The 26,794-nt window shown below is 37.3% G+C and overlaps 4 protein-coding genes across 4 annotated transcripts; all 4 read left to right on the forward strand.

The window, feature by feature from the left end:
- Positions 1-4,857: 4,857 nt before the first annotated feature.
- On the forward strand, positions 4,858-7,892 carry LOC141647082 (glutathione S-transferase U19-like). Its single transcript, XM_074455122.1, has 2 exons — positions 4,858-5,384; positions 7,289-7,892. The coding sequence occupies exons 1-2, from the start codon at positions 5,073-5,075 to the stop codon at positions 7,631-7,633; spliced, it is 657 nt and encodes a 218-aa protein (XP_074311223.1). The 5' UTR covers positions 4,858-5,072; the 3' UTR covers positions 7,634-7,892.
- A 2,112-nt stretch (positions 7,893-10,004) lies between these two features.
- On the forward strand, positions 10,005-11,063 carry LOC141645886 (glutathione S-transferase U19-like). The gene is made up of 2 exons (XM_074454052.1): positions 10,005-10,354; positions 10,695-11,063. The coding sequence occupies exons 1-2, from the start codon at positions 10,040-10,042 to the stop codon at positions 11,037-11,039; spliced, it is 660 nt and encodes a 219-aa protein (XP_074310153.1). The 5' UTR covers positions 10,005-10,039; the 3' UTR covers positions 11,040-11,063.
- A 3,628-nt stretch (positions 11,064-14,691) lies between these two features.
- Positions 14,692-15,712, forward strand: LOC141645887 (glutathione S-transferase U19-like). The gene is made up of 2 exons (XM_074454053.1): positions 14,692-15,092; positions 15,266-15,712. Exons 1-2 carry the CDS (start codon positions 14,778-14,780, stop codon positions 15,593-15,595), a joined length of 645 nt encoding a protein of 214 aa, XP_074310154.1. The 5' UTR covers positions 14,692-14,777; the 3' UTR covers positions 15,596-15,712.
- Positions 15,713-21,101: 5,389 nt separating this feature from the next.
- On the forward strand, positions 21,102-21,527 carry LOC141648618 (uncharacterized). Its single transcript, XM_074457346.1, has one exon. The coding sequence runs from the start codon at positions 21,102-21,104 to the stop codon at positions 21,525-21,527; it is 426 nt and encodes a 141-aa protein (XP_074313447.1).
- Positions 21,528-26,794: the final 5,267 nt, after the last annotated feature.

The raw sequence follows: 26,794 nt of genomic DNA on the forward strand, positions 1-26,794 counted from the left end.
AGAAAGCATGGGCAAATTAAGTAAACTCTCCAAAATAAATTATTGCCAAACCAAAAATAATGCAGGAAAGAAAGTTACCTCCTTCAACGGCTGGATAATTAAGATAGTCCAGATCAGGGGCAATTGAATCAGCCTTGATAAACATATAGGTTTGAGCCCATCCTTTATCATCCCCTGAATCAAAATTGGTAATCAGATGAGCCATCTTCGACCTGACTCGAAAATTAAACCTTCCAGTAGAATGACTCTTCAGGTGATAGACATTCTTGAAGTCATCCAAGGTAATAACCAACTTGTGCTTAGAACACAAGTGCTCAACAGAATGGACAATTTTCCAGACCATCGGCATAAGTTGAAATGGGGGAACCCTGATAGCCCTAATCACCTCAGTCATGAAAGGATAAAGGGGAAGCTGACAGCCACCCCTGAACGCCCACTCAAAGATACAGAACCAGCCTGGACTACTCCAGTTAGCCCTCACTGGACCGCTTTCAGGAATCCAAACCTCAGCCCCATGAGGAATAAGGCCCCTGCCCTTTATATAATGCTCAAAAGCTGGTTTCAGCTGATTAGCTTCATGAAAAGAAGCCGCCAAAACCCTAATAGGAGTATATTCAACTCCCTTATAAGACATGGACAGAATCTCTGGGGCAGCAACAACCTCCACCACATCATCCTCAGAGATGATATTAGGGACTTCCTCAACCTCAGCAGGGACCATTTCAACTTCAACAGGAACTTTTTCGACCTCAGCAGGAGCTTTGGAAGCTGCTGTCCTTCTCCTACCACCAGCCATATATTATTTTTCTGGAAAATGAATTTTTGCAAAGAGAGAATTTTTTAGAAAGAGAAAGAAGAAAATTAGGAGATTGGAATGTGAAGATAATCACGGCAAAGGCAGGATATTTATAGCCGCAAATCCAAAACGGCTAGAAAAACAAGTGGTAGAGACTAATCATGACTTTCCTAGGGTTTTGTGAACCTACCCTATTTATGGCAAGTAACCGTTACAAGAAGTTGAATCAAACACTAATTCTAAATCCGATAAAAAGTCCCTGCACAAATCACTCGCCTGGCCCAAATTTTTATCTCCTTATTCCTGGCCAGACCCAATAATGGAATAAGCAGATAAGGGGCAATTGTTGGGCCCAAAATTATCCTGCCTGACCTGATACAGGCTAGGCACCAGCCAAAGACAAGTTCCAAGCAAAAGACATCTGAAACCAGGCATTTATTCAATACGGATAGGCACCAAGCAGGAGTTGATACAAGACAGGCGATAGTCAACTAAGCAACCTGGGAGGAAAATAACTCAGGCACAACAGGCATAACAGGCAAAGACTAGGCAATTAACATATGTCCCCTACAAACAAGGAAGACCAATTCAAGAAGAAAAGATATGAAAGATAGTCAAAGGCAACGGTTGAAGAGATGACAACCACCTCCGGGTAAATAGGGCACATTCCCTATTTACCAGGAAACTCTAAACGGCATAGAGAAAGATGGAGAAATCAAGTATAAATAGAAGAGAAGACAAAATCAGAAGGATCATCGCATATACCCTCATTCTTACTTACACTTTTGTATTCTTAAGCAATATATTCGCCTGTCACGCCTGATATAACAATACTCTGTCAGGCTACCTAAAATCATAGTAACAATCACTCCTGGCTTGGTGCCCGTGATTTTTTCCCTTATTCCCAGGGTTTTTCCACGTATAAAATCTTTTTGTCATTATTTATTAGTTGTTATTGCACTTAACTATACTAATCAGGCGAGTTGTTTGAGTTAGATCACCCTACATATAAACCCCTGACAGGACATTCTAGATCAGTAAAATCCCTGCCAAAACAAATATGATTATGATTATTCAAATTTGGAGATCTTTCCGCCAAAAGACATAAATTTAAGAAGATTAGGACTCAACAAAATATTATGTAAAATTTGCAGATCAATGCACCAAAAGGCATATAAACATAAACATATTTGCAAACATAATTCGAAATTTTAAACAGTTTGCACAGAAAGGTAGACAGAAATTGAACAATGGACTATGGAATTTATTTTCCCCTCACTCAGCTCATCTCCATAAAAACTCTTTTTCCTAATTTGAAACTTTAATCGTTTGGCGCTAGAATGCACTAGGACAAAAATTCAAAATAATGGAGTATATTTTGCCCTCCAAAACAGAAACTAAATTTGAAAATACTCATATACATAAAAATTTCATTTCCTAATTTGAAACTTTAATCGTTTGGCGCCAAAAGGCACTTGGCCATGTGCCGTATCTAAAACATCCAAAATAACTCATTTAGAAATCTCTTTGCACTTCCTAATTCGATATTTTAAACGCTTTGCACCAAAAGACAGACAAAATTTGAACAATGGTGTATGAAGTTTATTTTCCACTCACTCTGCTCATTTCCATAAAAACTCCTTTTTCGAATTTGAAACTTTAATCGTTTGGCTCCAAAAGGCACTTGGACAGAAATTCAAAATGATGGAGTATATTTTCCCCTCCAAAACATAAATTAAATTTGAAAATACTCTCCTCGTATACATAAAAACTCATTTTCCTAAATTGAAGCTTTAATCGTTTGGCGCCAAAAGGCACTTGGACAGAAATTCAAAATCATGGAGTATATTTTTCTCTCAAAAACAGAAATTAAATTTGAAAATACTCTCCTCATTTCCATAAAAACTCATTTTCGTAATTTCAAACTTTAATCGTTTGGCGCCAAAAGGCACTTAAACATGTTCAGTATTTAAAACTTCCAAAATTGAATTTCGAAATCTCTTTGCGGCAAAAAAAAAAGAAACTCCATCTTACATTTCAAAACTAACAGCCACCTATATATAATCCTTATGTCACTCTATTAAACTACACAAAAATATACACAAATTATCATTATGGATCCACCTTTATCTGATCATGGTCAAAAGAAAAGAAAAGACATTCAAGGAGAAACCAATCAAGGTAATCCTGATATCAATATTCATATCAAATTCGATTTGATATCAATATGGTTTGGTTATCTATGAGTTCTATCATATTACTATCTTTGTTTAATATGACTTACACAGGTGCAAGAAATTAAACATACGCGGTTCTGCCACACTTGTGGCAGGCATAGCTAACCGTATACAGAGTAGTCATAATCAAATTCATAATTCCGTTAACTCGATAGGTGAAAGACTATATTATCTATTTAATTTGTATGAAAATGATTGTTTATATGAATTTAAAATAATGTATCAACATGATATGCCCTCTTCATACAAATAATTTACGAACGATAGGTTTATATGACATTTGCTATTAAATAACCATGTTCGTGGGTAATAATATAACTACTGAACAGATTTGTCATCAACATATCCAAATTAACAACTCGCTTCCAACATGGACACACACCTCAATAGTAGATCTACAAGTAGAAGTAAAGGAAAAGCTCTTATGTCTGAAACCGCTCAAGGTATTTACCAAAAATCTAACTTCTATATTATTATAGACAAAGACCTTTAACCTAAATCTCTATTAATTCTCTTATATTTTTGTTTTTCCATATTCTATCGTGTGCTTATGATGACATACACAGTTTCGGAAACAAGTGCCACATTGCCACACCTCTAGCAAACATAAGCAATCTCAATCTCAGAAGCAGTAATCAATTCTCTAAGTGTGTGTTTGACCTAGTTTGTAAAAGTGTTTTTGGACTCAAAAACACTTTTTGACCAAACACATAGAATTATCTTAAGATCATCATAGTGCTTACCTCAATATCATCATTCATGTTTTACCTTCCTAATTGTGTCTGTTTAATTAAATATTATTAAGTGACTTACAAAATTCATATGATGTGTTTGAGTAACCAATAAGCAGAGAAGTCACTGCCCCCTGCCAACATTGGGATTAAGCTTCGGGTCGGGTCGGGTCTAGGTCTGGGTGAGGACAACTCGAATTTCATGTCAGATTCGGCGGCTTTCATGTTCCAGGTAAACCTTGTCGGTCAAGCGGGTCAGACCAGCTTTGCCAGGTTTAGCAATAGTGCTCCCTCTCTCCTTAAAGCTAGCTAGTCCGAGCCACTATTAGCACTAATGGTCACTCATACTCTTATTTTTCCTTGGCGCTTTGTGACTCGCGAGAGTATACACTGACAACTTTCGGGCACTTAAATAATGACGATGATGATGATGTTGTTTCTGCAGATTGTAATCTTACTGAGATCGAAATCCGGTGACTTCGGCTTACTTCTATCATTCGAAAGGATGAGATAGATTGATTCTACCTTAGATGATCAATCTAGTTTTATTGCCTAAAAAAAAAAATACCCCTCCGTACCACCAAAGGTAACGTAGGGGAAAATGAAATATTTAAGAAAAGGTGGAAAAAGTAAGGGTAAAGAGAGAAAAAATACGTGTGGTATGTAATTGTGGTTGGTGGATAGGGTATATAATGACATTTTGTATAAATATCAAATGAGTATAAGGATAATTAGGTAATGCCGTGGACCAAATAAGAAATGTTACTTTTAGTATGAGATATCCGTTTATAGTAAATATTACATTTGGTGTAGTAGGGAGTGTGTATGACTTTAGTGTCCGGATCTAGAGGACTTTATTTGATATGAGATTTTGGATATTGTGTCTAACTTTAGTGATATCGAATTGTCCTTTTCATATGTCAATCAATCAAGCCATATAATATCGGGCAATTGAGTAGAAATTTACGTACAATAAATTGCGCATCTTGTGAGTCGTGGGACTCGTGGCTCAACTATAGCGACTCGCACATTCCACACCATACATTCTTCGACTCTAATCGTCATCGATGACATGCAACATTTTCTAAACGTAGTAATACACAAACCTTTACAAATTTTCCTCACCACATTTCTAGATCTTTCCATTTGTTTCACACATTTCTAGACGTTCTTTACTACCTACTACATACCCCTTATCTTACCTCTATAAATACACTCCCCCTCTTACAACCAATAACATCAAACTAAAACATTTTCGTCTTAACAGTTTCTTTACGTTTTTATTCTATAGCAATCGAGTAATTTGAAATGGCGATTGAAGTAATTTTGTTGGATTTTTGGCCTAGCCCATTTGGGATGAGGTGTCGGATCGCTTTACATGAAAAAGGTGTGGAATTTGAGTACAAAGATGAGAATTTGAGGAACAAGAGTGAGTTGCTTCTTAAGATGAACCCGGTTCACAAGAAAATTCCGGTTCTTGTTCATAATGACAAGCCGGTTTGTGAGTCTCTTATCATTGTTCAGTATATTGATGAGGTTTGGAGCAACAACCCTTTGTTGCCTTCCGACCCGTATGAGAGAGCTCAGGCTCGGTTTTGGGCTGATTATGTTGAAAAGAAGGTATATTTCTATATCTTTTACTAGTTTATTATTTCTTTCGGATAATGAGATGGTGTCATCAGATGATATCGACACTCGATATTAACCTCTCAAATCACCTACAATATGTAGTTGTATAAGGTTCACTCTATACTATCTGACGACGCTCTATTATTATTATTATTATTATTATTATTATTATTATTATTATCTTTTTTTACATCTTGATTAAATTTTTGTTACAACTTTTAATCTTGCGAAAATAAGGTTTTACAATATCAATAGGCTAGTCCTTTATCTTGTACTCTCTCCGTCGTAATCATTAGTTTACGATCATTATTAAAGTAATGACAGAGGCATGAATTTACAATCATTAAAAAATTAAAAGCAATTTAAAATAAAGAAAAAATGTAATGTTACTGAACAAGAGTGTAAACTATTGACTAAAATACCTAAAATTAAAAGGGTAAACTATTGATCGGGACAAAAAATCCATGTTTTTAAAATGAACATAACTATTTTATTGGATTTAGATTCTCTCCATTTCTTGTAGGATAGGAAATGGAGAGGCAAGAAATGGAGAGACAATTTTCTCTCTTAAACCCTTAAAATAATATTTTTTCACTAAATCTCATTATTCTTTTATTTTTACCCATAAATTTAGAACCGTCCGATAATCCAATGATGCAATCTGGCCACCGCTAGGAAATGACCTCTCCCTTTCTTTTTAGGAAATAGAGAGGATCTCCACTCCATTATTTTATTGTAGATCTCACAAATTAATTATGAGATAATCATCTCATAATAAACTTATGGTTATCGTGAGACCGTCGCTCATGACACTACTCAAATACTTCCTATGTTCTATTTCAGTCATTTGTTTAGCTATTCTATTTTTCAATCAATAATTTAATTTTTTTCACATTTAATTTGGTCCATTTATCGTCAAATACTTAAAGCTGAAGATAAATAGATGATCGGGACCGGGAATACTTTGGAAATAGATTGTTTATACTTGGGAACATTTTCTACCCATCATATTTGTCCCAATAACGTACAAAATTGATCCAAACTTTTGTTATCATCATTGAATGGTGGAGCTCACTTTTATTATCTTTATAATTTATAAATAGTATAGTTCCCGTACTACAGCACGGTATTTTTAGATTTGTTTTATAAAGAAACTTTCTTATTAAATTAATTGCATAAATTAACTATACTTGCAGTTTATAATGTACGAAATACTAAATATAATCTTAGTAAGAGGTAGAAAACGAAAGTTTACTACCGTCAAAAGACACTTTAAGTTAAGTTATTTGTGTCTAAACTATTTTTACTTTACTGTTAGAAATAACACTATAATGTTATATCATTACATGATATGACATTAAAGTACAATTAAGTGATGTAAGATCTAATTAAAATGTATTACCTTATAACGAAGACATGTAATAACAGTATACTACACATTTAAAACGACAATTTAAAAATAAGTAACTAATATTTTTATTTTTTATTTTTATTAAAAAAATACATAAAAATTTGTTACGTCCTTTAAAAAACCATATTTAGAGTCTAACTGATAAAGGATAATATAAAAAAAAGATTTGCGTAACTAATGAAAGATAACATTTATGGAAATGATTGTACAATAATTTAGGGATAATGATTGTTTCTTGCAAAAAAAGGTAAAATATAAATGTAATATTGTTTCCATGTATAGTTTTGAGAGTTATTTTCTTAGGCGGGAAAACTACTAAGAGTTTTTATTCTCTTAGTAGTAGGGGGGATATTATTGATTTTCACGTCCAATCATTTGTTTACATGTAAAACAAATAATTGAGGCAGAAGGGGTGTGGTTTTAAAGACGTAAGTAAAAATATACTCCGTAGAACGGATCGCTTTAATCGGTTATATTGTAACAGTTATATGACGCCACAAGGAAAGTCTGGACTACAAAAGGCGAGGAACAAGAAGCCGGAAAGAAAGAATTCATAGAACATTTGACGATATTGGAGAAACAACTTGGGGACAAACCATTCTTTGGTGGCGACTCATTTGGATACGTTGATGTTACGCTAATCCCGTTCTACAGTTGGTTTTACGCTTTGGAGACCGAAGGAAAGTTCACGATTGAAGAATCGAACCCAAAGATCATAGAATGGGCTAAGAGATGCATGCAGAGGGAAAGCGTCGCTAAAGCGCTCCCTGATGAGAAGAAGGTTCATGGATTCCTCCTAGAGTTGAAGAAGATGCTTGGCATTGAGTGATATTGTTATGGGCTCTTTCGGTTGATTGTTTTTGAGTCGGGTTGAGTTGAGTTGAGTTGAGTTGTATTGTTGTGTGCCTTGTTCTTAGTTTCAATTCAATAAAGGAAAACTAAGCTAACACATAGTAGTGTTGGCTATCTAGTTGGTTACGGACTCACGGGACGTTATCTCATTTTCCTTTTTTAGCGATTGTACACTCCTGTACAATTGAATGTACTTGGTTATTGTTTATGAAAGAGTTAGTATTACATTGTGCCTACCACCTCTCATGTAACAAAATCAATTATATTTTGGCTTAGTTTATCGTTATAATAATGCGAGTTTGAACCGAGTAAATTTTGCATCTTGTTATTTGATTCCACCGTTTAACGAGTAACTCCTGCTATATAACCCTCACCTGGATGGGTGAATGGCGTTGAGAGTAAATTTGATTAACATTGTGCTTCATTCGTTGACCGTTGTATGGTTAACATATGTAAAGTTTGAGCTTCAACTCATTCTATTTTAAATACGGGATAAATGATATCGAGTAATTTCAGGCCATTTAACTTACTGGAATTGGGTAGTCTTGCTTCTGAGAATCTACTGATACCTCATCTTAAACCGGTCTTCTTTCCAAAGCAAAATACTTGCATTCTATGTTACTCTTACAAACCCAACGCGGCAAACTCTGTATAAATATCAGAAGCCATGTAGGTTTAACATACAAGACAATATCTACGCGATTGGGCGGATAGGCGTCATCAACTAAGTGTCACACTACATATATATGAATATATGATGTGTCTCGGGACTATGGTTTAAGACTCGATGAAACTACATACGAGTATACATAGTAACACAAACTTCATAATCAGGACCAGATACTCCAATTATGAGCTATTTAGACAGGTTTCTTAGGAAGTTTAAAGGGTATGAAAATAAAGATAAAGATTTGAAAAATAAGAGTGACTTACACCTTAAGATAATCCTAGTTTACAACAAAATCTCTTCTCTTTTTCATAACCATAAGTCGATTTTGGGCCGATGGCGATTATGTTTACAGGGAGATATATTTCCAACATCATATCACTAGAAAAACTCGAGCTTTTTTTAAACATTTCACATTTCAGTTACTATAAGAGGTCTAATCACTCTAATTGAAATTTAAAGAACTTACTCTCACACGATTACACTTAGACAAAGTAAAAGTGATTCGAGTACTACTTTTGCAAATAATTTATCATAACAATACGAATTTAAAATGGTCAGAAAAGTTGTCCAGTCATACAAGGATCAACGATAATTGTTAAATCTATGTACTAGTATAACTTGACTTAATTAAGAACATACATCTTTTAATCTGGTCGTTAAACAATTAAAAATCGATAGTATTATTGAGTTACGTTTATCATGTAGAGACATTAAAATGATGGATTCTGTTAAAATATGTGAGAAAATGATACTCAAATTAAAGCGAGACATTTCGATAAGACGATCTTATTTTCTTTATTACTAGTATTACTATTTACTACTCCATCTGTTCCGGTCATTTGTTGTCCTTTTCTATTTTGGGGTGTTTCAGTCATTTGTTGTCCTTTCTATTTTAAGAATGAACTTGATGAGTAATTTGATCATTCTCATTCAATTTGTTTTACTTGTCATTTAGTTATTATTGGTCTTTTCCCCATTCCTTGGTCTTTGTGCCAAAACAAAAGGACAACAATTGACCGGAATGGAGGGAGTATTTATTTACTACAAGAAGTCAACAACGTAGACCCTTTGAGCCTTTTTCAACACCAACCACCACATTCACCACCATATTATTCTTAGCTCAAGAACGTCATCGATGACAATTATAAGTAAAGTTTCTACCTTTCTAATTAAATCGATCTCTCTTACAATTTAGTGTCATCGATGACATGCAACATTTTCTTAGTGTAGTTTCCTTTAGGGCTGGTCAACCATGTCGACGGGCTCAGGCTGGGCTGGGCTAGGGAAGGCTATCCCGGCCCAAAACCGGTCCGTGAGGGGTAACGGGTCTAAACGTGCCGGACCAATTAAAGCTCAACCCAAAACCGGGCCGAGGGGAGTTGAGGGCCGGGGGTGGCCCTAGGGCAAGCCAGGTTGATCTAGACCCGGACACGGCCCGAGGCAGGGGACGGGTCGAGTTGGATGACAAGGGTTGGGCGGGCCGGGCTGATGTCGACCCGAAGAGCAGCCCGCATGTTTGACCAACTCTAGTATGCTCACTAATACATTTCTTGATCGATTCATTCACCTTTCTAGTCTTTCTTTAGTACCTAAACCTCCACTAAACTTTATAAATACCCCCTAGCCCCTACTACTAATATCATCAAATTTAGTACCTAATTCTAACATAACAGTTTCTTTACGTTTTATTTCTACAACATTGAGTACGTAGACATGGCTAATGAAGTAATTTTGTTGGATTTTTGGCCCAGCCCGTTTGGGATGCGGGTCAGGATCGCTTTGCATGAAAAGGGGGTGGAATTTGAGTATAGAGATGAAAATGTGAGGAACAAAAGTGAGTTGCTCCTTAAAATGAACCCGGTTCACAAGAAAATTCCCGTTCTTATTCACAATAACAAACCGGTCTGTGAGTCTCTCATCATTGTTCAATATATTGATGAGGTTTGGAGTAACAAGAACCCTTTGTTGCCTTCCGACCCGTATCAGCGAGCTCAGGCTCGGTTTTGGGCTGATTATGTCGAAAAAAAGGTATATTGTAACAGTTATTTCCTTATATGACTGCGTAAGGAAGATTTCATTTTTTCATTTTATATTTTTTTTTGTATTTCTCCAATCGTAAAGTTCGTACGACGTGTTGCCTTTACGATTACGGGAGGGTATTAGGATATTAAGCCTATTAGGATATTAGGTCCATTAGGACCGGCTTCCATTATGGTTTACTGTATTAGGGTTTGAATTTCGGTACTATAAACAACCATCAATAACACAATTCCCTTATTATGAAATATTCCTCCTTTATAATCTTAACAATAGTATTATCGGGTCGTATTAAGGACGTACCTAAAAATATACTCGTATATTGTAACAGTTATATGACTGCGCAAGGAAGGCCTGGGCATCAAAAGACGAGGAACAAGAAGCCGGAAAGAAAGAATTCATAGAACATTTGACGGTATTGGAGAAACAACTCGGGGACAAACCATACTTTGGTGGCGACTCATTTGGGTACGTTGATGTTACACTAATCCCGTACTACAGTTGGTTTTACGCTTTGGAGACCGAAGGAAACTTGAAGGTTGAAGAGTCGAACCCAAAGCTCATAGAATGGGCTAAGAGATGCATGCAGAGGGAAAGCGTAGCGAAAGCGCTCCCTGATGAGAAGAAGATTCATGGGTTCCTCTTAGAGTTGAAGAAGACGCTTGGCATTGAGTGATATATATTTGAGGGCTTTTTTAGATCGATTGTTGTTGAGTCGAGTTGTAAACCCGTATTGTTTTTGTGTGTTATTCTTAGTTTTAATTCAATAAAGGAAATAAGTTACGAGTAACAAATAGGCTCTGTTTGGCAGTACACTTCAGGTACCTGATTTGCCTCAAATAGCTTTTTTGTCAAAAAAATCAGGTGCCTTATTTTTTTTAGAGTGTTTGACAACTACCTTTTTTGACCAAAAAAGATCGCGAAATGAAATCTTCCTCACGTAGCGTTTGAGAAATCAGTCGTGACGATTCTTTTTGTGTAACGATTTTACCCTTGTTTTTTTAATGTTGTCAATTAAAATCTCATTCAATACCTTCTCCCAAATAACACAGACAACCGTTAAATAAAATTCTTCAATACACTTCATCGGAAAAAATCGAATATTTTTTTTTGTGTATGAGTTTAATAGTGAACTAATTTTGTATTCATAGAATACATTTTTCGTTAATATATTGTTTAATTTTTTTTTTCTTTAACTAATCGTGATATATTAATTATTGTTTCATTCTCTTTGAAACATGTTGGAGACTTGCGCAAATACATTGAAAAAACTACATTATGACTTTATTACACTTTATTACTAACAACGCCAATGATAAGAACACAAGAATAATAGCAAAAACATAAACTGTAATAATAATAACATGCCCTTCTACGTCATTTGATCAAATATCAGCTACCTTTTTAGCTAGTTTCCAAACACTTTTAATAAAAATCAGCTAGCTTATCAGCTCCTAATTTCCAGCTACCTTTCCAGCTACCTTATCAGGTTTCAGGTATCTTTTGAGATTTTAGGTACTTTTTCAGGTTTCAGCTACCTTTTCAGCTAACTTTGCCAAACAGAGCCATAATAGTGTTGGCTTGTCAGGAGTGGTATCTCATTTTCCTTTTAGCAATTGTACATTTGTACAATTGAATATACTTGGTTATTGTTCATCAAAGAATTAGTATTACATTGTGCCTACAACGTCTTGTGTAACAAATTCAATTCTATTTTGTCTTACTAAATGGTATAATGTGAGTCTGGACCGAGTAAATTTTGGATCGTGATATTTGAATCCACCGTTCTATGTTATTCTTACAGTTACGCAATTGGACCGATAATGTTTAAAAGAAGGTATCTTTCAAGCATATTCTACTAGAAAAATTAGAGCTTTTTTAAAACATTTTACTTTTTATCTGATACAAGAGGCTTAATTACAGTTACGCGGAAAATTTACCATTATCATACGAATTTGAAATAATTAGTAAAGTGGTCCAGTAGTACAAGAGCCTTCGATAATGTTAAATGTATGTACTCAAAAACTTGACTCAATTAAGAAGATAAATCGAGCAATAATGCACAATCGACAGTATTGGGTTTATGGACTGTACTAAAACATGTGAAAAAATGTATCGAAACAGTATAACAAGGGCGGATTCATTGAATCTTTTCCCACACCAATCACCACATTCACCACCATATTATTCTGTTAGAGGAATTAGGCTATAGATAGCTTACGTCGGCTATCGTCTAGGGTTTACAATATTAGGGTTCGGGTTTCGGTACTATAAATACATGTATTGTTATCATAAGATTCACAACTTCAATAATACAGTTATCGTTTGTGAATTCCTCCCTCCTAAATCTTATCATATTCTTAGCTCATAAACGTCATCGATGACAATTAGAAATCTCTTATCTATAAAAGCTGAAGCCAATAAAGCTCTCCTATTGGTCCATGGTTTATAAGGATTAAAAAGAAAAAAAAAATAAGGTAGGACCCCCCATGTTCACCTTACACATTTAATTACTCTCTCTCCTATATTTCACTTGATTTGCTTTTCTTTTTCTCCTTTTCAAACTATTGAGTTTACGATATTTTAATTTTAGTTTTTTTTATAATTACATATTATACATATATATTTTCCTAAAATGTTAGGAATACATGTGAATGAAAACAATTAAAAAAAATTACAAAATGAATAAAATTACAAATTATTTGTACTGGTTTTCTTATTGATAGGTACCTAAATAACATTCATATACAAAAAAAGATGCAAGTCTTGATAAAAATTAAAGCACATTCATATAATTATAATTCATAATGTTAAAAAATATAGCAAATTTAGCAAATTTTGAAGAAGATTCATATAATTATAATATTTAAAAAAATACACATGGTAAAAATTTTAATGATTATAAAAAATTACCAGCACTAATTTTTTTATTTAAAAAAAAAACCACAACTCTTACAAAACATTATTATGAGACAAAAACAGTTATTTAGTAATCAGGCATCAACAATATCATATTTACAATTTCAATACCGTCATTCGAATTTAACATTTGAATAAGGAAGCTCAATTCATTATATGTGGTTACAATAATAAATAAGAGCCCGATTAAATTCAATACTATCTCTATGGACAATTTAAATTATTACGATATTAAACACTTAACATCTATTGTTACGACCCGTGCATTTTTTTGCACGGGTGTAAAACTAGTGAAGTCTTAATCCCACATTTCTAGATCGATTTCTCTTAGAATTTAGTGTTTTCAACAAATTTCTACACTTTTACTTTTACCAAAGTAGTCGTCTTATGGAGTAATATTCAAACACTACACTAAGTCACTAACCACTCTGCCTTTTAGTTATACAAATATATAACCATAATCCAACCCATGATCCATATATATAACTTGACCCATATTAGATCCACCTCGGAACCTGACCCGAACATGCCTAATACTTTGTTTAAGTGAATAGTTTACATTAATTTATTTTATGAGGGGGGAATAAAGCAAATGTAGACTAATGACTAGAACGGAAGGAGCTATAAGATATACAAGAGTAAATATTTAGGGATGTCATTGGGGCGGGGCGGTGGTGGATATAGGCGCCCCCGTACCCGTACCCACCAAGAAAAACTCGTACCCATCCCCGCCCCACCACCCGTGGCGGGTACAAATTTCCAAAACCATTCCCGCCCCAACGGGAAAAAATATAAAACTGTACCCGCCCCACTTACCTATTAACCCGCTACACCATAGTTTTATTCGATAAATTTTTTCGTAAAAGTTGGTTTAATAACTATTAATTTCCATTTTTTTAATTTATCTTTATAATTTTAATTTTTCACCAAATAAATTAGTAAAAAACTTTATAAAAATAGCTATTATTATCATTATATCTTAATTATAACTAAATAAGATTTATAAAATTATCATAATCTTACTAATTTTTTTAATGATTGGCGGGTATTTGGTGGGTAAGATGCGAAATCCATCCCCGCCCCATGACCCATGGCGGGTACAATTTTCGTACCCGCACCCGCCTCACCACCCCCAAAGCTCTACTCATCCCCGCGGGTGCAGGGCGGTACCCACTTGTACCCGTCCCGCTGACATCCCTATAAATATTTAAAAATTTTAGCTAAAAGTGGATTTAGCTTACATATATTCCACACCAAAGACCAACATATATTCTTAGTCTCAAAACGTAATCAATGATGACATTTTCAAATGTAGTGACATATTTCTACACCAATCTCTTTATTAACTCTATTAATACACTCACCCTTACCCACAACTTAAAATCATCTACTATAATCAACTTAATTACATAATTTTTTTTTGATATATACCATCCGGTTTTGTCTAGATTGAATTGGAGCCAGGTAGGACCACTTGGACAGTAAAGTTATAAAAATGGCTAATGAAGTAATTTTGTTGGACTTTTGGCCTAGTCGATATGGGATGCGGGTCAGGATCGCTTTGGCCGAAAAAGGGGTGGAATATGAGTATAGAGATGAAGATTTTAATAACAAGAGTGAATTGCTCCTTAAGATGAATCCGGTTCACAAGAAAATCCCGGTTCTCGTTCATAACAACAAGCCGGTTTGTGAGTCCCTTAACATTGTTCAGTACATTGATGAGGTTTGGAGCCACACGAACCCGTTGTTGCCTTCTGATCCTTATGATCGAGCTCAAGCTCGCTTTTGGGCTGATTATGTTGACAAAAAGGTATTTTATTTTCTACCATTTTTCATTAGAAAACTAGAATTTTTTTAACAATAAGATGTTGAAAATTTGTCATAGTCTTAAAATATGGTTTTACAATAAGTTAAACATTTTATGAAAAATGAGATAATGCTATCTGATGATACTGCTTGAATATGACGCGTAATTTTGTACAGACATATGACGGGACAAAGAGGATATGGAAGTCAAAAGGCGAGGAACAAGAGGTCGCAAAGAAAGAATTCATAGAGCATTTGAAGGTGTTGGAGCAACAACTTGGAGACAAACCTTACTTTGGTGGCGACACATTTGGGTACGTTGATGTGTCGTTAATCCCGTTCTACACTTGGTTTCACATCTTGGAAAACGCCGGAAATTTCAAGTTTGAAGAGTCGAACCCGAAGATCATAGAGTGGGCTAAGAGGTGCGTGCAAAGGGAAAGTGTCGCTAAAACTCTACCAGATGAAAATAAGCTTTACGAGTTCATTCAAGAGTATAGAAAGTAGCTTGACATATGACGTTGAGTTACATTGTACTGTATATGTGTTGTGTTTTATTGTCGTTTCGTTTGTTATCCATTTCACTCTAATAAAATAAAAGGAAATAAGTGTGTGAGTATAAAATCGATTTTGAGACATTAATTATGAGCTTAAATTTTTGGTTGATATGATATCAGAGCCAATGTGATCAAAAGATCACAGATTCGAATTCCACCCCATCTCAATTCTAAAGTGGAATATTAGCAATAGATATGAGAAGGCCTACAGTTACATCCACAATTTAAGCCCAAAGTCCAGTCATGTAAAGGGTCTTGTTCGAGTATAACATCATCGATCTTGGACTTAAGTTAAAGAAAATAGTCTCTTAACAAATAAATCATGTTATATAGTACTAGTAGGGATGACAATTATGGTCCAAATCAAACTGATCCAAAGGAAAAAAAACCGACCCAAATCTAACTCTTAATAATCCATACCTGATCCACTATATAAAAACTCATATCCATATCCACTATTGGAAAACCCGAACCAAATCCAAACCCCATCCATTCGTTTCCGAACCTGATCCAATCAAGTATTTTTCAAAATTTAGGCTTTGTTGTACTTGAAATTTCAATTTTGTAATATAAAATGAATTTTTTATATAGTCAAATCAAGTTTTGGATCGGGTATTGGAATATATGGTGGATCGAGTATGGATTCGAAAAAAATTATAATGGATTGGATATGGATCGGGCGTGGTTTGGATATAGATCAAGTGATCCACTAAGTTAGTGGATCGGGTTTGGATATTGCAGAACACGATCCAAACCGATCCATTGCCATCCCTGAGTACTAATATAAATCCCGCGCGAATGTGCGATTTTGTAGATAGACATATTAGATAAACCAATGATTATACTGATGGTATTTAACTCCAATTGAAATCTAATTATAAAATTTACTAAAAGCGTAATATAGACGTTAAGTAATGTTCTTAATAATACAATTAGCTAAAATATCATGGCTTAGATGGCTGCCTGTACTCCACCTGCCCTGAGATTGAGGAGGCTTTTTTGGACTATTATAAAAGCCTCCTTGGATCTTCCATGCCTACTAAGCCTGTCCATGTGCCTACTGTTAGGAAAGGGAAGCTATTTACCGAGGAACATCACTCTCTGTTGCTTGCTGCTGTGACTGACATTGAAATTAAAGAATGCTTATTTGATATTGGGTCCTCTAAATCTCCAGGACCTGATGGATATTCAAGTCAATTCTTTAAAGACTCTTGGGAGACTGTTGAGGGTGATGTCACTGCTGCAATTAAGAACTTTTTTTCAAACTGGTCAGCTATTAAAGCAGGTGAATACCACAACTCTTACTCTATTCCTAAAACTTCCAATCCTACTAGTGTATTGGAATTTCGTCCTATTGCTTGTTGTAACACAATTTACAAGGTGTTGGCTAAGGTTTTATGCAATAGACTTGGTAAAGTCCTACCTGACATAGTTAGTAGTGAGAATCAAGAAGGGTTTGTTAAGGGTAGAACCATTGTAGAAAATGTTCTTATTTGTCAAGATTTGTAAGACTCTACAATAGGAAAGCTGCATCACCAAGGTGCTTAATTAAAATAGACCTCAAAAAAGCTTATGATTCTGTGGAATGAGAATTTTTACATCAAATGTTGTATGCTCTCAAGTTCCCTAGACACTTCATTGATCTGGTGATGACATGTGTGACCAGTCCTACTTATTCTCTTTCAGTCAATGGCAATAATTTTGGTTTCTTTAAAGGGAAAAGAGGATTAAGGCAAGGGGATCCACTCTCTCCCCTCCTTTTTACTCTTTGTATGGAATATTTGTCCAGGATTCTTGCCATTGTTGCTCAACAGGAGGACTTCAGATTTCATCCTTTGTGTGGCCTACTCGTTTGAATCACCTCCTCTTTGCAGATGATCTGCTCTTATTCTGTAAAGGGACTGGTTCTTCTATTATGTGGATGCTTAGAGCCTTTGCCACTGATAAGTAGTAATTTAGCGTCATTTTACTCATCCTTTTATCTTATTTTCCGACTCGATTTTGTGTGATTAAACGGTTAAATAGCTCATTTATTTACTAATTTATAATAATTAGTCGTCCTAGTCATGTTTAATAATTAATCGTATTTTTATTGTAATTTTCGTATTGCTTATAATGATGAGTCGTATTAGTTATATTTAGTAATACTCGAGTTTTTATAATATTAGTATTAATATTATTTTATTGTTTATATTTTGTAGGAGAGGTGGAATGATAAAGAGGAGATTCGAGTTAAGATTAATTTGAGACGGAAATTAAGGAACAAATTGGATTGAGACGGAAATAAGACGGGTCAAGGTAGGGTCAAAGGAAGGGGACGGAAAAAACACATAAGCAAAGTCAACTCTTGACTTTAGCAAACCAAACTCCATCAACCTCACCTTTCTTGCATGCCGTCATCAAGCATCACTCCATCACCATTTTCAATCCCCTGCAACCATGACAAACACCATCATCCTCACCAATACGAACTCGGTTCGAAACCCGACAATTGCCAAGCTTCATCACCAGCTCGTCACTACCATTAACAACCCAACACCATCACTTTCACCTCCATTAAATCACCATACCAGCCCCCAATTCGTCCCCTGTCATCACCATCATCCCCATTTTCGAGCACAACCATTGCTTCTCCTCCGTGACCACAGCAGCAGCAACCACTTTCACCATTCGACAAACCCGACACCTCCCCTGCATCTCACCTCCGACACCAACGAGCAGCAGCAGCTCCATTAAACAAACAACCAGCAGCACCGTCACATAAACCGACATCAATCACCATCAATATCCACAACAATTAGTCACAGTTGAATTCATCAATATGGAACTCCGCATGGAAACCGAGTTAATTAGAGGAAATTAATCCCCCTGCCGGCCAACCGGCAGTCGACCCCTATATCGGCACAGCCACACACCCAATTCTCCTCCTTTTTGAATGGTCTCGCTATCGGCATAGCCAACCGGCAGCCGAAATACCAGCACGCAGCTCCCTCCTCAACATCTCGCATCAATTTTGTCCCCTCTATCGGTGCCCCGGCAGTCGGCCTACCGGCATAACACACATCACATCAATTTCTGCCCCTTGCTTCAATGGTCTCGCTACCGGTGACATGGCCGGCGGCCGGCCTGCCGGCAGGTCCCCTCTGCCTTGTTTTACTTTTTTTCATTTGTGTCGATGCTTTGTCCTTTTCTATTTGTATTGTGTCGATGCTTTGTCCTTTTCTATTTGTATTGTGTCGATTGATTTTGTATAGGAGAGATTATTATTATTATTATTATTATTAGTAGTATTATAATTAGACTAGTATAAAAGGCTCACTCACATTATTAAGACACACCACCTTACCTTAGTATACACTACCCATTATTTAGTTTAGAATAATTTTCCTCTAAATATTTTGTAGAACCCTTTATTTTTCTCTTACCCAAGTTGTAATCTTTACTCAAAAATTAATACAATTGTTCTCTTGTTTATACAAGTTCTTCATTCCATCAGCTCAAAGTTTCCATGTTGTTGGTACAATTCTCTCCCTTAATTTCATTTGTTTACATTTTACTTTCATTCAAGTTTTGTTAATTGTTTATGCTTGAATGCCTCTCTTTTGTTGTTAGATTGTTATTGTCTCTATCTTGTTCATCTTATTCATGTTCACCATTGTTGTTTCTCATCTAAAGGTTGAACCTTTGGGTGATTGTGTTAAAGTTTGAGTCTTTTTGTCTTAATCCTTGCTCTTCTTAGTTAAATTAGCATTTCCTCTTAGATTTGTTGGGTAATTGCATGATTAGTTGTAGAATCCATTTTCACATCATGTTCATGATTAAAGAATCCATCTTTATTGTCTCTTTTGTCTTAAGAACCATGGTTAGTGAGTAGTCTTCTACTAGGACTCGGTTTGACCCGAGATGAGTAACTTCACTAATTGAATCTCATAAAGGCTAATTATTTGGGGAAATTGGTGAGGGTAGTTTAGAGGAATGACATGATTTATGGATTGATTTTGTGTAGTGTCACCTTGTAGCCCTTGTCCACCAACGAGAGTTGGTTAGGTTGTAAATTGGATACCCGGAATTTGATCTTGTCACCAACCAAGGTTGAGACCGAAAGGGAGAACCGAGGGAGGGTGCCTCTAGACTAGCGTTTGAAATCGACCTCCGAGAGGAGGAGTGGGATGACCCGGAATACGATGAGTACTTAATGACTTTGACCAAGTTCTTGACCTCCTTGGAAATATGCATGTTTTTGGGGTTGTTGGGTGTTGAATTTGGGATTCCGACCTTCGAACCCGAGAGGGGGGTTGGTGGGTAGGGCTAGTGTCCTACTTCGAACCCGAGAGGGGGGTCTTAGGCGAATTAGAGCCATCTCCTCCTCACCTTTCTAGCCTTATGATTAGCCTAGGAAATTAATTGTATGAAGTTACGGATTGTCGGGGGATAACCGAGTTCTAGGCTTTTTAATCATTTGAATTACACCTTAATCTTATCTTGCTCTTTTTCATCTCTCTTGTTAAATTGCATCTTATTTTGTTTAGTTTAGTTGTTAGAATATTACCCTCACCTTTTTATTGTCGACTTAGCTAAGCTTAAGAATTAAAACGATCAGTAATCTTCCTAGCTCCTCGTGGGATCGACCCTCAATAGTGTACAACGACAATCGTGCACTTGCGAGGTATAATTTGATAACACCATCAGCCACCTTTTCTGTTGCATCTGGTTTATGTTTGAACAAGAATAAGTCTGAGATCTACTTCAATGGGGTTAAGACTGATACAGTGGATGCAATTTTACAAGTTTTTGGGTTTCATAGGGGTACTCTCCCTTTTAGGTATTTGGGTATCCCTATCTCTTCAAAAAAATTGACAAAGAATGAGAGGATGAAGATCACTGATAGGATTGTTGCTAGGATTAGGGGGTGGGGAGCAAAGCATCTGTCCTATGTTGGCAGATTGGTTTTGGTACAATCTGTCTTGTCCTCTCTCCATTCATATTGGGCTACTATTTTTTTGATCCCTAGTGGCATCATGAATAGAATTAATTCTATTTGCAGAAATTTCTTATGGGGTGCTACATCTGATTATAAGAATCCTCCCAACAATAATTGGGATACCTGTTGCATGCCTAAGGAAGAAGGGGGCCTTGGTGTTAAAGACGCAAAAAATTAGAATAAGGCATTGTTGGGCAAATATGTTTGGTGGCTTGTTAACAAAAAGGATCATCTTTGGGTACGGTGGGTGAATCATGTTTATATGAAAGGTACATCCTGGACTGACTACATGGCTCCTTCTGATTGTAGTTGGTCTTGGAAGAAGATTGTCCTCATTATGTCTATTTTCAAGCAAGCCTATTCGGTTAAAGCTGGATATGATTGGCTTATAGGTCAGCAACCTAAGGTAGATTGGAGTTATGTTTGCTGGAATCATCTTAATTTGCCAAAGTCTTCATTTATCTGTTGGGAATAAATGCATAAGTGTCTGCCTACAAGAGATAGACTGATCAGGATGGGTTTTTCTATTGATCCAGTTTGTCCTACTTGTTGCCAAGCACCTGAGACTCGCTCTCATCTGATTTATGAGCGTGCCTATGCAATAAAATGTTTCAAACTTCTTCACTCTAGGTTGCACATTCGGTTCAGAGTGCAGGATCTTGTTCACTGGTTTTCTACTGTAAGAAGACTCACAAAACTGCAGAAGAGGTTTATTAGCGCGTGTCATGTAGCTCTCATTTATTGGTTATGGAGAATTAGAAATGAAGCTAGGATGAATGCAGTAGTGAGGAGGTCTGAAGTACTTGTGCTACAAGTTCTTCATGATATCAAAGCTAGAGTTTTGGCTCTTAACAATGCTCCTCTCCTCCCTAGAGATCAAGCATGGTTCCAAAACTTGTAATTTTTGTAGCTTAGTTCTTTTTGGCTGATCCGTTTTTTTTTTATGTACATTCTATATGGAGAGATGTAATTTTTTATGATATATATATATATATATATATATATATATATATATATATATATATATATATATATATATATATATATATATATATATACATTGTTGTCGAGAATCGCGATTCGATCCAAAGATTCTACGATTTTACGATCCATAAATGCTAGACCGATCATGGATCCTACGATTTTACGATCCTACGATTCGATTCCATACTAAAAAAATTAATATATATTTTTATATAATGATACCGTAAAACCCAAATTTCGTGTAAGTTGTTTATACAATGATACTAAAATCATTAATTACCAATATTTTATGAATAAATATTAATAAATAAGTGTTTTGATTTTCAATTATATGTTTTTACCAAATAAAAAATTATATTTAGTGAGTTTGTAGAATCTTTCGATTCTACGATCCGATTCTATCGATTCGATCCTACCCTCCCCATCGATCCAAAGTAGAATCCCGATCCTGACAACATTGTATATATATATATATATATATATATATATATATATATATATATATATATATATATATATATATATATATACTTACCTTTCCCCAAAAAAAAAACAATTAGCTAAAATATGTGTAGAAATATATATACTAATGTAGTCTAATGTAAAGAAAAATTAAAAAAAATTCGTGTATTCTCTGTAAGGACCGTATATACTCCTCATACCTAAACCTTTATAATATTTCATTTAATGGATTGCTTATAAGTATAAGGATGACGATCCTCCCGAAGAAAACAAGAATTTTTTTTTAAAAAAAATTAACGTGAAAGTCAAAACCAATTCTTATATCCTACACCCATGTGTAGGATACTCTATACTCCCTCCCACTCCCCCACTCCCCACTCATTCTCAACTTCCTTTTTAAGAAGCAGTTACCACTATCATATTCAATTTAAGTGTTTTGTAGTATTGCATTCACGATATGACACTATCATATTCCAATAAATTTTAATGAATATGACAATGTTGTATAATGAATATGCGCTTTATAATGTGATATAATGTGATATTCACAATATAACACTATTATATTCACTTTTAGTTTAGTGAATATAACAGTGTAGTTTGATGAATATGTATTATATAGTGTGATATTCATCTCATGTCTCTATTATATTCACTTTTAATTTAGTAAATATGGCATTATAGTTTAGTGAATATGACTCTATTTGTTCAAATATGTTGAACAATGACGATCTTGAACGTTTTATTCCATATCAAAACCGCATAATACAAAATAATTTAAAGGAATAAAAATAATTATGTGATATGATATGAATATGTCAATTACGTGATGTGAATATATGAGAAAAATTGAAATAAATAACAAAATATATCAAATATGATCTCTACTTGTAAAGGAATAAAAATTATGAATAATGATATATTTTTTATAATTTTATAATTTATTAAATTTAATAACTATTTATTATAAGAAAAATTTAAAGGAGAGAGCACCATGCACCATACTCTATGACTCCTCAGTGCATGGTATAATTTACCTCAAAACTGCATGCACGTAGAATGTAGTGCAAATGTGCAATGCTACGTGGAAATTAAAACTGCCACGTAAAATGTTATTGCATGCAAAATTAATGTGGTTATTAAAAATGCATGCATGCCACGTAGAATGTATATTGCATTGGCAGCAGAAATTGTCTTATAAATAAATTTGTCCAGTATAACATATGAGGCAACCAAACCCACCTCAAGTATACAATTAATTATATAAAAAAAAAAAACGGTAAAATCTCAATCTCAATTCCAAGAAGGAATGGCTCCCTCTTTTCCTCATGAAAATGTCACAATTTTTAGACTTTATCCGATTGTGAAGGATGTCCCTAGCCAGGTAAATATTCTCCCTTCATCATTTTATTTTAATTTGCGCGGTTTCAGAAGCGATATTTAATTAAATAAATGTATTTTCTATCTATATGTTTAAACTTCCTTTATCTTGTAAAGGAGACGGAGAGAGTATATTTCTTTCTGATGGGGCATATTCTGCACCGCTGACCAAGTCAACACATTGAGCAAGGTCAAGGGTATTCACAGCAAAGTCAACGACTTAGACAGTCTAGCCGGTGAAGCCCATCTACTGTCACCGGGTCTCGGCAGGACAACCAGCCAGTAGGGACACAACCGCGTACTCATATCCAAGACCCTCGGCGAGCCTCGCCACAGTCCATCGGCCGAGGGTATAATGATCTTTTCACTTGATAGCCACTTGGCCACCACGTGACAAAAGGTAAAAGCTATAAATACTCCTCAACCTTCATTGAGGAAAGGATCCACAAATTGACCTAATAACCACTATTCATCCGGTAATATCTTGCTTATCTCTACAATACACTCTTAGCCAAGTTACAACAACTTCTCTCTAAGTTTCCGACTTGAGCGTCGGAGTGAGTACGCTCGGCCAAAGCCGAGCCCTCGATTTGTTCATCGTTTCAGGAGACCGCATGAGGAGGATTCAAGCAAGGACATCATTCTACTAGCTACGAGTGGTAACAAACATCCGCTCCGGAATTACACCCGGAACAATTGGCGCCGTCTGTGGGGAAAGCAAACTAGAAGCTAGTCACATTCATTCCCAAACAACAAAAACACAAACACAAAAAACCCACCCAAAAAGCTAAGATGTCGAAACAACAAGTAGTCGTGACCGACGAAACCGAGCTACACCAAGATGATACATTTCACCATTTTGGAGTAGTGCAACCCTCCACCCGTGAGTAGTCCAACCGAATTCGGAATGCCGATAATACGGACACGCCGCCGTCCGCCAACCAGGTCACCATCATGGGACAGGTGGTTGACGTAGCAAAACCGAAGACACTCCTGGACCTGGTGGGAGTACACCATCTCACATAGGCACGCCGACACGAGCGGCGGAAGCCGTCCCAGAGGCCGGGGCCCGTAACGTGACTCCAAGAAACTTGAACGGAGCACCGGGAGAAGCAGACCCTACCAAGACGCCGGAGGAGCCCAAAGTGGTCGTGGTAAACGTAAGTCCTTCGCGCATTCGGGAGAGGACATCGCCGCCGCAACACCGACGAGGCACACCCCGGAGAACAGTGGGCCCGACTCAGAGAGCCGGAGAAGAAGCCCGAGCCGGAGAAGAAGTCCTTCCCGCTACGAGGAGAGAAGCCGGACTAGGAACGCGAGGAGTCGGTCGCCGCGTGTCATCCGACACGTGGTCAAACACCCCTCGGTGATTATGTCCTAGACACCGCCGTGCCAACCAAGTCAAGTTGCCGGCGTTCACATATAAAGGAGACAACGACCCGACCGACCACGCCGAGGCTTTCGAGTCTTACATGTCGGTGTGGGAGCAGCCTGATGAGGTCCAGTGCGCAGTCTTCCCAACGACTCGCATGGGATGGCTCAAAACCGGTACAAGGGGCTTCCCGACGGTTCGGTATCTTGTTTCGCCGACCTAAAAGACGCCTTCTTAGCCCAAGACTCTTGCAACAAAAGGACGGTCGTGGAGACGCGTCGGACCTCCCGACTATCAAGCGGGGAGGAGGGCGAGTCTCTACGAAGCTATATGAAGGGTTCGACGGCAAGGTCCAGCAGATTCGAGAAATCAACCCCGAACTTGCGGCTTTCGACCGATGAAGGGCCTCCCAAAGGGAAACTTAAAAGACGAGCTCATCAAGCACGGGGTTTGGGCCGGACGCCGCCAGGAAGATGACCGATCAGGCCATCAAGGTAGAAGATTACCACAAAACCGGGTAGGCCCAGCGACGCCGAGCCCTCGAGAGAGGAAAAGCCGCCGGGATGATAGCCCGGATGAGAGACGCCGCGGCGACAATAGGTCACGGTCCGATAAGTCCGCCAGAAATGTAAACTCGGCGGGCGCCGGGGAGTTCGGCACCTCACTACCGAAAGCAAGACGATGATCACACCCCCCTGGTTGTATCCGCGCAAGTCTTCGCTCCGAGCAAAAGCGAAGGTCGAAGTGGGAAAGGCCCCTAAGCCAAGGGGCGACGGTGACACAAGCCAATATTGCGAGTACCACGGCTACACCGGCCACTTAACAAACGATTGCCGACACCTGAAAAATGCCATTGAGGAACTGATCCGGAAGGGAAGCCTAGGCAAATATATTGCCGGAGGGCGAAGAGCAGATGCCGGCGGATCAAATAAAAAACCCGTCTTAGAACAGAAAGGAGTAATTAATGTCGTCATCAGGGGCAACGAGGGCGGCGAGTCCACTCGTGGGTACAAACGGCACCTGAATGAGCTATATCAAGCCATCAACTTTGTGCCCAACTTAGCAACCCCCGCTTCCAACGTCCCCGATATGACAATCGGGAAGAAGGACTACGAAGGAGTCGTCGCTCCTCACGCCGATCCACCGACAAAGTCCACCGGACATAGCCAACCACTTGGTGAAGAGGTGCCTAATTGACACGGGCGCTTACACAAATATTATGTACGGAGAATGCTTTCTTAGCCTCGGTGCGAAGGTTGAGGACTTGACCCCTGCACCAGCCCGTTGTACGCCTTCTCCGGGGCGGCATGGTACCCCCGGGGTCAATCAGTCGCAAGAACGTTCGGAGAGCGAGGTGCAGCCAAGAGCGTTATGTCGGAATTCATGGTCATTGACGGATCATCCGCCTACAACGTCCTCATAGGCCGAGACACCCTGAGTGATGTAGACGCGGTGATGTCCATCCGGGCTCTGACATTGATGTATGTCTCGGACCGGGGGGAAGCGCATAAGCTCGTCTCGAAGAACGAGACCGATGAGGTGGTCAATATCCAAGTATCCGCCAGAGGGTGCAACCTGCAATCCTTCAAAGCGGCGAAGAAATCAGAAAAGGGGAAGAGCCCATCCTTACGACAGGATGGCAAACACACGAATACCATTGTCGGCATGGTAGAGGGAGCGGAGACCGAGGAGGTAGAGATTGACCCAGGCCGCACCGTGACTATCGGTGTCGACTTGGAGCCAAAGTTCAGAGCCGCTCTCCTAGATCTGCTGAAGGAAAACAAAGACGTCTTCGCCTACTCAGCGGCCGAGATGCCAGGCGTGAGCCGGGAGGTAATCATTCACAAGCTAAACGTACTCCCCACCGCTCGCCCTGTCAAGCAAAGGATGAGAAACTCCTCGGCCGAGAAAGACGACGCCATCAAAGCCGAGGTAGATAAATTACTAGCAGCAGGCTTTATTATGCCTTG

The sequence above is a fragment of the Silene latifolia genome, chromosome 3 (assembly GCF_048544455.1).
Source record: "Silene latifolia isolate original U9 population chromosome 3, ASM4854445v1, whole genome shotgun sequence".
Classification (NCBI taxonomy): domain Eukaryota; kingdom Viridiplantae; phylum Streptophyta; class Magnoliopsida; order Caryophyllales; family Caryophyllaceae; genus Silene; species Silene latifolia.

What these genes read in the sequence shown, in the direction of transcription:
- LOC141647082 (XM_074455122.1), top strand. Translation starts at nt 5,073, where the DNA reads ATGGCGATTGAAGTAATTTTGTTGGATTTTTGGCCTAGCCCATTTGGG. An exon ending in CTGATTATGTTGAAAAGAAG is followed by an intron (nt 5,385 to 7,288) that starts GTATATTTCTAT and finishes ATATTGTAACAG; the next exon opens with TTATATGACGCCACAAGGAA.
- LOC141645886 (XM_074454052.1), top strand. Translation starts at nt 10,040, where the DNA reads ATGGCTAATGAAGTAATTTTGTTGGATTTTTGGCCCAGCCCGTTTGGG. An exon ending in CTGATTATGTCGAAAAAAAG is followed by an intron (nt 10,355 to 10,694) that starts GTATATTGTAAC and finishes ATATTGTAACAG; the next exon opens with TTATATGACTGCGCAAGGAA.
- LOC141645887 (XM_074454053.1), top strand. Translation starts at nt 14,778, where the DNA reads ATGGCTAATGAAGTAATTTTGTTGGACTTTTGGCCTAGTCGATATGGG. An exon ending in CTGATTATGTTGACAAAAAG is followed by an intron (nt 15,093 to 15,265) that starts GTATTTTATTTT and finishes AATTTTGTACAG; the next exon opens with ACATATGACGGGACAAAGAG.
- LOC141648618 (XM_074457346.1), top strand. Translation starts at nt 21,102, where the DNA reads ATGCATAAGTGTCTGCCTACAAGAGATAGACTGATCAGGATGGGTTTT.